Here is a 10218-nt window from a genome sequence, read left to right as displayed (position 1 = left end):
CATGTGATTTCAGGATCGCTGACTGGGAAAATGTCCTTCCACACAGAGAGAGAGCAGTGGTTGGACTTTTATTGTGTGTGCCCTCTTATGCTCCTTCAGGCTCCTTAACCAGGTAAAACTCTTTCCACACTGGGAACATTGGAAAGGCTTTTCTCCTGTGTGTATTCGCACATGTCCCCTACTCGTGAAATCAGTTTTTACGCTGGGAGCAGTGGTAAGGCTTTTCTCCTGTGTGTGTCCACTCATGCTCCTTCAGGCTCCCTAACTGAATAAAACTCATTCCACAGTGGGAACAGTGAGAAGTCTGGTCCCTCTCCTACCAAAGACAGAGTATTTAGTTAAATACTAAAAAGAGAACGGAATTAAACCTCCATAAAATAAAACTGTCTTCCTGCGAGGCTAGATTCCTCAAAAACCTGAAGTCAGTTTTCAGAACATACCATAATTTTCATAACTTGGCGGCTGCCCCTAATAATAATAATAATGTAGAACATTAAATATAACCTTGCTTTCATGTTTATAGGCTGAGCAGAGCTCTATAATAGGGAATGGGTGACACCTAGTCAGTTGTACAAATGAATGCATTCAACTGAAACGTGTCTTCCGCATTTAACCCAACCACTCTAAATCAGAGAGGTGCGGGGGGCTGCCTTATTCGACATCCACATCTTCGGTGCCTCGCTTTTCTTCTGTGTGTATTCTCTCATGCCTTTTCAGGGTAGCTAACACGGTAAAACTCTTTCTACACTGGGAACATTGGAAAGGCTTTTCTCCTGTGTGTGTCCTCTCGTGAGCTTTTAGGTCCCCTACTCGGGAAAATGTATTTTTACACTGGGAGCAGCAGTAAGGCTTTTCTCCTGTGTGTATTCTCTCGTGCTCTTTTAGGTGCCCTCTCTGAGTAAAACTGTTTCCACAATGTGAACATTGAAATGGCTTTTCTCCTGTGTGTATTCTCTCATGCCTTTTTAGGTTACTTAACACGATAAAACTCTTTCCACACTGGGAACATTGGAAAGGCTTTTCTCCTGTGTGTGTCCACTCATGCTCCTTCAGGCTCCTTGACTGAATAAATCTCATTCCACAGTGGGAACAGTGATGAGGCTTTTCTCCTGTGTGTATTCTCTCATGCCTTTTCAGGTTAGCTAACACGGTAAAACGCTTTCTACACTGGAAACAATGGAACGGTTCTTGTCCTGTGTGTGTCCATTCATGAGCTTTTAGGTCCCCTGATCGGGAAAATCTCTTTTCACATTGGAAGCAGTGGTAAGGCTTTTCTCCTGTGTGTATTCTCTCATGCCTTTTCAGGTTAGCTAACAGGGTAAAAATCTTTCCACACTGGGAACACTGGAAAGGCTTTTCTTCTGAGTGTGTCCACTCATGTGCCTTCAGGCTCGCTAACTGAATAAAACTCATTCCACAGTGGGAACAGTGATAAGGATTTTCTCCTGTGTGTATTCTCTCATGCCTTTTCAGATTAGCTAACAGGGTAAAACTCTTTCCACACTGGGAACATTGAAAAGGCTTTTCTCCTGTGTGTGTCCTCTCGTGAGCTTTTAGGTCCCCTGATCGGGAAAATCTCTTTTCACATAAGAAGCAGTGGTAAGGCTTTAATCCTGTGTGTGTACTTTCATGAGCTTTTAGGTCCCCTACTCGTGAAAATCTATTTTTACACTGGGAGCATTGGTAAGGCTTTTCTCCTGTGTGTATTCTCTCATGCTCTTGTAGGTGCCCTCTCTGAGTAAAACGCTTTCCACAATGGGAACATTGAAATGGCTTTTCTCCTTTGTGAATTCTCTCATGCCTTTTCAGGTTATTTAACACAGTAAAACTCTTTCCACACTGGGAACAGTGATGACGCTTTTCTCCTGTGTGCATCCCCTCGTGCTCCTTCAGGCTTCCTAACTGAATAAAACTCTTTCCAATGTTCCCAGCGTGGAAAGGCTTTTCTCCTGTGTGTGTCCTCTCATGAGCTTTTAAGTCCCCTAATCCGGAAAATCTCTTTTCACATTGTAAGCAGTGGTATGGCTTTTCTCCTGTGTGTGTCCTCTCATGGCGTTTTAGGTTCCCTAAACAGCGAAAACTCTTTTCACAGTGGGAGCAGTTGTGTTGTCTCGCTGGTTTGGGCGTCTCTGGGTCTGGTTCCTCTGAAGGACTCTTCCTGCTGTCATAGTGAGAGTCTGGTCTCTCTCCTGCCAAAGACAAACAGTATCTAGTTAAACAGAGACCTGAATGAAACCTACACATGATAAAGCTGTCTTCCTATGAGGTTTAACCTAGAATAGATACCTCAATAAAAGAGCAGAACTTGTCATCACAGAGTGGCTGTAGTGCTTTGTAGGCTGGGTAAATCAATTTGAATTCAAAACATTTTGACAGCGTCCCTTTTGATAAAAAAAAGAAGCTTTCCTTACATTGTTTGACTATGGAAGAAGTGGTTTTCTTAACTGAATGTAAAAACATTCATGAGATATACAGTACCAGACAAAGGTTTGGACACACCTACTCATTCAAGGGTTATTCTTATTTTTTATTTCAACATTGTAGAAAATAGTGAAAAATATGAAAACACATATGGAATCATGTAGTAACCAAAAAAGTGGTAGACTACTCAAAATACACTGCTCAAAAAAATAAAGGGAACACTAAAATAACACATCCTAGATCTGAATGAATGAAATATTCTTATTAAATACTTTTTTCTTTACATAGTTGAATGTGCTGACAACAAAATCACACAAAAATTATCAATGGAAATCAAATTTATCAACCCATGGAGGTCTGGATTTGGAGTCACACTCAAAATTAAAGTGGAAAACCACACTACAGGCTGATCCAACTTTGATGTAATGTCCTTAAAACAAGTCAAAATGAGGCTCAGTAGCGTGTGGCCTCCACGTGCCTGTATGACCTCCCTACAACGCCTGGGCATGCTCCTGATGAGGTGGTGGATGGTCTCTTGACAGATCTCCTCCCAGACCTGGACTAAAGCATCCGACAGTCTGTGGTGCAATGTGGCGTTGGTGGATGGAGCGAGACATGATGTCCCAGATGTGCCCAATTGGATTCAGGTCTGGGGAACGGGCGGGCCAGTCCATAGCATCAATGCCTTCCTCTTGCAGGAACTGCTGACACACTCCAGCCACATGAGGTCTAGCATTGTCTTGCATTAGGAGGAACCCAGGGCCAACCGCACCAGCATATGGTCTCACAAGGGGTCTGAGGATCTCATCTCGGTACCTAATGGCAGTCAGGCTACCTCTGGCGAGCACATGGAGGGCTGTGCGGCCCCCCAAAGAAATGCCACCCCACACCATGACTGACCCACCGCCAAACCGGTCATGCTGGAGGATGTTGCAGGCAGCAGAACGTACTCCACGGCGTCTCCAGACTGTCACATGTGCTCAGTGTGAACCTGCTTTCATCTGTGAAGAGCACAGGGCGCCAGTGGCGAATTTGCCAATCTTGGTGTTCTCTGGCAAATGCCAAACGTCCTGCACGGTGTTGGGCTGTAAGCACAACCCCCACCTGTGGACGTCGGGCCCTCATACCACCCTCATGGAGTCTGTTTCTGACCGTTTGAGCAGACACATGCACATTTGTGGCCTGCTGGAGGTCATTTTGCAGGGCTCTGGCAGTGCTCCTCCTGCTCCTCCTTGCACAAAGGTGGAGGTAGCGGTCTTCCTGCTGGGTTGTTGCCCTCCTACGGCCTCCTCCACGTCTCCTGATGTACTGGCCTGTCTCCTGGTAGCGCCTCCATGCTCTGGATACTACGCTGACAGACACAGCAAACCTTCTTGCCACAGCTCGCATTGATGTGCCATCCTGGATGAGCTGCACTACCTGAGCCACTTGTGTGGGTTGTAGACAACGTCTCATGCTACCACTAGACTGAAAGCACCGCCAGCAAAAGTGACCAAAACACCAGCCAGGAAGCATAGGAACTGAGAAGTGGTCTGTGGTCGCCACCTGCAGAACCACTCCTTTATTGGGGGTGTCTTGCTAATTGCCTATAATTTCCACCTGTTGTCTATTCCATTTGCACAACAGCATGTGAAATTTATTGTCAATCATTGTTGCTTCCTAAGTGGACAGTTTGATTTCACAGAAGGGTGATTGACTTGGAGTTACATTGTGTTGTTTAAGTGTTCCCTTTATTTTTTTGAACAGTGTATATGGAATGCTTTTCCAACAGTCTTAAAGGAGTTCCCACATATGTTGAGCACTCGTTGGCTGCTTTTCCTTCACTCTGCGGTCCAATTCATCCCAAACCATCTCAATTGGGTTGAGGTCGGGTGATTGTGGCGGCAAGGTCATCTGACACAGCACTCTATCAATCTCCTTTTTGGTCAAATAGCCCTTACACAGCCTGGAGGAGTGTTGGGTCATTGTCCTATAGAAAAACACATGATAGTCCCACTAAGCGCAAAGCAGATGGGATGGCATATCGTTGCAGAATGCTGTGGTAGCCAGACAGGTGTGTGCCTTTCCAAATCATGTCCATTCAATTGAATTTACAACAGGTGGACTCCAATCAAGTTGAAGAAACATCTCAAGGATGATTAATGGAAACAAGATGCACCTGAGCTCAATTTAGAGTCTCATAGCAAAGGTCTGAATACTTAGGTAAATAAGGCATTTGTTTTTTCCTTTTTAATAAATATGATTTTTTTTCTAAAAACCCATCTTTGCTTTTTCATTATGGGGTAGTGTGTAGAATGATTAGGATTTGTATTTATTGTAAGGCTGTAACGTAACAAAATGTGGAAAGACTTTAGTGACATAAATAAGGGGTTAAAGACTTTTTTTATATATCTCATAAAGGACAGACACTTCCGAACAAACTTACTTTAGATTTTTTGGGGAAACAATGTTACTATGGTTACTGTTGTTCCATGTTGTGAATGTTATCCAATGTGTTACTATGGGTTACAGCAGTACGGCCAAATCATGTTGGCATAAATTAAATTTTTAATATTTTTGTTGATACTTCAAGGGGTCTTACAATTCAAAATCAGAACGTCAAATTATCCTTGGTATAACCTTCTTAAAACAGTACTATACTGGGGAAGCCCTTCATGTTGGAGGCTGTTTCTACAGTACTATACTGGGGAAGCCCTTCATGTTGGAGGCTGTTTCTACAGTACTATACTGGGGAAGCCCTTCATGTTGGAGGGTGTTTCTACAGTACTATACTGGGGAAGCCCTTCATGTTGGAGGGTGTTTCTACAGTACTATACTGGGGAAGCCCTTCATGTCGGAGGGTGTTTCTACAGTACTATACTGGGGAAGCCCTTCATGTTGGAGGGTGTTTCTACAGTACTATACTGGGGAAGCCCTTCATGTTGGAGGGTGTTTCTACAGTACTATACTGGGGAAGCCCTTCATGTTGGAGGGTGTTTCTACAGTACTACACTGGGGAAGCCCTTCATGTTGGAGGGTGTTTCTACAGTACTACACTGGGGAAGCCCTTCATGTTGGAGGGTGTTTCTACAGTACTATACTGGGGAAGCCCTTCATGTTGGAGGGTGTTTTATCTTTGACACTTCAGCAACTGTGTTAGTACAAGGCATGGAGACGGGTTGCATGGAAGTTCCTTTATATAATGTGGAACTGGAATCAGATTTTATTTCTCATTCCGTTGTCGTTGGAATGAGGCCTAGCCTACCAGTGAAGGGGGTAGAGGTCGACCGATTAATTGGAATGGCAGATTAATTAGGGCCGATTTCAAGTTTTCATAACAATCGGAAATCGGTATTTTTGGGCGCCGATTTGCTGATTTTTTTTTTTTATACACCTTTATTTAACTAGGCAAGTCAGTTAAGAACACATTCTTATTTTCAATGATGGCCTAGGAACGGTGGGCTAACTGCCTCGTTCAGGGGCAGAAAGAGATTTTCACATTGTCAGCTCGGGGGATCCAATCTTGCAACCCTACAGTTAACTAGTCCAACGCAATAACGACCTGCCTCTCTCTCGTTGCACTCCACAAGGAGACTGTCTGTTACGCAAATGCAGTATGCCAAGGTAAGTTGCTAGCTAGCATTAAACGTATCTTATAATAAACAATCAATCATAATCACTAGTTAACTACACATGGTTGATGATATTACTAGATATTATTTAGCGTGTCCTGCGTTGCATATAATCTGACTGAGCATACAAGTATCTAAGTATGACTGAGCAGTGGTAGGCAGCAGCAGGCTCGTAAGCATTCATTCAAACAGCACTTTCGTGCGTTTTGCCAGCAGTTCTTCGTTGTGCATCAAGCATTGCGCTGTTTATGACTTCAAACCTATCAACTCCCGAGATGAGGCTGGTGTGACCGAAGTGAAATGGCTGGCTAGTTAGCGCGCGCTAATAGCGTTTCAAACTTCACTCGCTCTGAGCCTTGGGGTGGTTGTTTCCCTTGCTCTGCATGGGTAACGCTGCTTCGATGTGGTGGCTGTTGTCGTTGTGTTGCTGGTTCGAGCCCAGGGAGGAGCGAGGAGAGGGACGGAAGCTATACTGTTACACTGGCAATACTAAAGTGCCTCTAAGAACATCCAATAGTCAAAGGTTAATGAAATACAAATGGTATAGAGGGAAATAGTCCTATAATAACTACAACCTAAAACTTCTTACCTGGGAATATTGAAGACTCATGTTAAAAGGAACCACCAGCTTTCATATGTTCTCATGTTCTGAGCAAGGAAACATCAATGAGATATACAGTACTAGTCAAAAGTTTGGACACACCTACTCATTCCAGGGTTTGTCTTATTATTTTTTTTTACCATTTTCTACATAGTAAAATAATAGTGAAGACATGAAAACTATGAAATACACATATGGAATCATGTAGTAACCAAAAAAAGTGGTAAATCAAAATATATTTTAGATTCTTCAAAGTAGCCACCCTTTGCCTTGATGACAGATTTGCACACTCTTGGCATTCTCTCAACCAGCTTCAACTGGACTGCTTTTCCAAAAGTGTTGAAGGAGTTCCCACATATGCTGAGCACTCGTTGGCTGCTTGTCCTTCACGCTGCAGTCCAATTCATCCCAAACCATCTCAATTGGGTTGAGGTCGGGTGATTGTGGAGGCCAGGTCATCTGATGCAACAGTCCATCACTATCCTTTTTGGTCAAATAGCCCTTACACAGCCTGGAGGTGTGTTGGGTCATTGTCCTGCTGAAAAACAAATGATAGTCCCACTAAGCGCAAACCAGATGGGATGGCGTATCGCTGCAGAATGCTGTGGTGGCCAGACAGGTGTGTGCCTTTCCAAATCATGTCCAATAAATTGAATTTACCACAGGTGGACTCCAATCAAGTTGTAGAAACATCTCAACGATGATCAATGGAAACATGCACCTGAGCTCAATTTCGAGTCTCATAGTAAATGGTCTGAATACTTATAATAATAATAAATAAGAATAAAAATAACGTTTTCTTTTAATAAATGTGTCATTTTTTCTAAAACCCTTTTTTCACTTTTTCATTATGGGGCATTGCTTGATTGATGATGATTTTTATTTATTGTAGAATAAGGCTGTAACGTAACAAAATGTGTAAAGACTTTAGTGACATAAATAAGGGATTAAAGACATCCAAAAAGTATATATATAGCATTTTATTTATTTCTGTATAGACAGGAGTAATTACAGTGGGGCAAAAAAAAGTATTTAGTCAGCCACCAATTGTGCAAGTTCTCCCACTTAAAAAGATGAGGCCTGTAATTTTCATCATAGGTACACTTCAACTATGACAGACAAAATGAAAAAAAAAAAATTATACAAAGGGTATATAACAAAGTATTGAGATAAACTTTTGTTATTCACCAAATACTTATTTTCCACCATAATTTGCAAATAAATTCATAAAAAATCCTACAATGTGATTTTCTGGAATTATTTTTCTCATTTTGTCTGTCATAGTTGAAGGTGGACTGTATAAAACGGTGTGTTCATCTCTGTCAGATATGAACCTCTATCAGGTGGACTGTATAGAATGGTGTGTTCTAATAAAACACTATAGGATTTGTCTCCAGATGGTTATGCATATTCATGACATGAGGCTAGTAGCTTAGCATCTCTCTCCATTGAATACAGGCGGTTGACTTCAACAACTCTCATAGAATATATATTTTTTTAAATTATTACAATAATTATTAGTATCCACCAATCCAAAGAAAGGTGTGAGCTAGAGAACCAGCAGTGCCGCTTTGTGGACAACGACTCCCCTTGTTAGGGCGAAGAGACATCTTGTCAGTATATCCATAATCTTTGGTGTAGCCAACTCAACTTTCGCATGGCACTATTGGGCAGCAACGTGTGTAGTAAAAAATCACTACATGAAAACCACTACAAGCCATGCCCCCCAGTCTGCGGTCAGCAGATAGACTCTTCTCAAATATATATGTTAAGTCAAACAAGGGGTAGCTTGCTCTCTACATAGTCTGATTCTAGACATAAGTCATAATTCTAGGGCCCTCCGTTGAAGAGTTATTGACGAGCCAACTCCGAATATCCAAAGTTAAAAACGAATTTAAGGCGATACTTACTGGTGTTACTCAGATCTCTGATTTCCACCTCTTCATCTTTCAATGTGACAGTAATCTCTCCTTCCTTCTTCACTCCAAAAACTGCATCCTCCTCTTCTTTTACTGTAACATCCTCCTCCTCTTTCACTCTGAACGAGTCTTCCTCTTCTTCTTTCACGGTAACAGCCTCACCCTCTACTTCTTGTTTTACTGTGACATCCTCCTCTTCCTTCTCCTCTTTCACGACAATGTTCAGCCCCAGAGCTTCTTTCTCCATCCAGCAGACCTCCTCTTCTTTAACAGGAGGGGAGTAGTTTAGGGAGCTCATGTTCGGGGACGTTAGCTAGATAGCTAGCTATCATTAGCGACTAGGCTAGTGCTAACTTACCCAGCCAGCTACTATAGCTGACTAATAAAAAATAACGTAATATTAAATAGGTTAACAAGTAAATAAGACAGAAGCGTGTCTAAAACACAGAAGCTAATATACACTGAAAGCGTCTAAATAGCTTGAATCTTTCGGCTATGTTGGCTAGCCAGCTACCGAGGTGGTTGACGAGCTGTTTATGAAGAACCGTCCACTAGATTATACGTCACGCTAGCAGCATCGCCTGAAAGACGCACATCGCCGTCTGCTGACTGGAGTGGGAAACGCAGTTGAGGATCATGTTTTATTGTCAGACAAAGATTTTTTGAAAGGGATTTAATTAAAGAATACCATTATATTGAGACATCAAAGACAGGAATGTGTCGATTGATTAGTGCAAATATTTTTTTTTTACTACAGCACATTTAAGACAGTTTCATTAAGTTAAACTAAATCTAAATAAGTAGCTAGCTACTTGTAGGTCTATACTGCTCCTACATGGTGTAACAATACATCATGTAGATGTATATAATGAACAGACTAGGTATATACTGCTCCTACATGGTGTAACAATACATCATGTAGATAGATGTATATAATGAACAGACTAGGTCTATACCGCTCCTACATGGTGTAACAATACATAATGTAGATGTATATAATGGACAGACAAGGTTGATACTGCTCCTACATGGTGTAACAATACATCAGTACAGTACACTACACTACCGTTCAAAAGTTTGGGGTCACTTGGAAATGTCCTTGCTTTTGAAAGAAAATCAAAAATGTTGTCCATTAAAATAACATCAAATTGATCAGAAATACAGTGTAGACATTGTTAATGGTGTAAATGAATATTGTAGCTGAAAACGACTGATTTTTTATGGAATATCTACATAGCCATACAGAGGCCCATTATCAGAAACCATCACTCTGTGTTCCAATGGCACAATGTGTTATCTTATCCAAGTTTATCATTTTAAAAGGCTAATTGATCATTAGAAAACCCTTTTGCAATTATGGTAGCGCCACTGAAAACTGTTGTGCTGATTTAACAAAGCTTTTGTAAACAGTTTGTTGCATACAATCAGGCAGTAGAACAACAATGATCATCACCCTCTTGACCAATCTTCCCTCCCTTTAACATTTGGTTTGATTCTGACCCTGTCAGTGTGCCAGGTGGACCTAGGGTTTGATTCAGACACTGACAGTGTACCAGGTGGATTTTGGGTTTGATTCAAAGCCTGCCAGTGTACCAAGTGGACATTGGGTTTGATTCAGAGCCTGCCAGTGTACCAGGTGGACATTGGGTTTGATTCAGACCCTGCC

General features: G+C 41.9%; 1 protein-coding gene across 1 annotated transcript; it reads right to left on the bottom strand.

Moving 5' to 3' along the window:
- Window positions 1-272: 272 nt before the first annotated feature.
- On the bottom strand, window positions 273-9055 carry LOC139406916 (zinc finger protein 271-like). The gene is made up of 2 exons (XM_071150078.1): window positions 8544-9055; window positions 273-2189 (listed from the first exon to the last, which is right to left on the bottom strand). Exons 1-2 carry the CDS (start codon window positions 8848-8850, stop codon window positions 652-654), a joined length of 1845 nt encoding a protein of 614 aa, XP_071006179.1. The 5' UTR covers window positions 8851-9055; the 3' UTR covers window positions 273-651.
- Between the last annotated feature and the right edge of the window lie 1163 nt (window positions 9056-10218).

This window comes from Oncorhynchus clarkii, chromosome 4 (genome assembly GCF_045791955.1).
Source record: "Oncorhynchus clarkii lewisi isolate Uvic-CL-2024 chromosome 4, UVic_Ocla_1.0, whole genome shotgun sequence".
Taxonomy (NCBI): domain Eukaryota; kingdom Metazoa; phylum Chordata; class Actinopteri; order Salmoniformes; family Salmonidae; genus Oncorhynchus; species Oncorhynchus clarkii.
The sequence above is the reverse complement of the archived record's forward strand: the minus strand, read 5'-3'. Positions and strand labels throughout refer to the sequence as shown.

Bases quoted from the DNA above. Each gene is read 5' to 3' on its own strand.
- LOC139406916 (XM_071150078.1), bottom strand. From the start codon at position 8,850: ATGAGCTCCCTAAACTACTCCCCTCCTGTTAAAGAAGAGGAGGTCTGC. The intron at 2,190-8,543 runs GTAAGTATCGCC...TGTCTTTGGCAG, and splicing joins CAGAGATCTGAGTAACACCA to GAGAGAGACCAGACTCTCAC.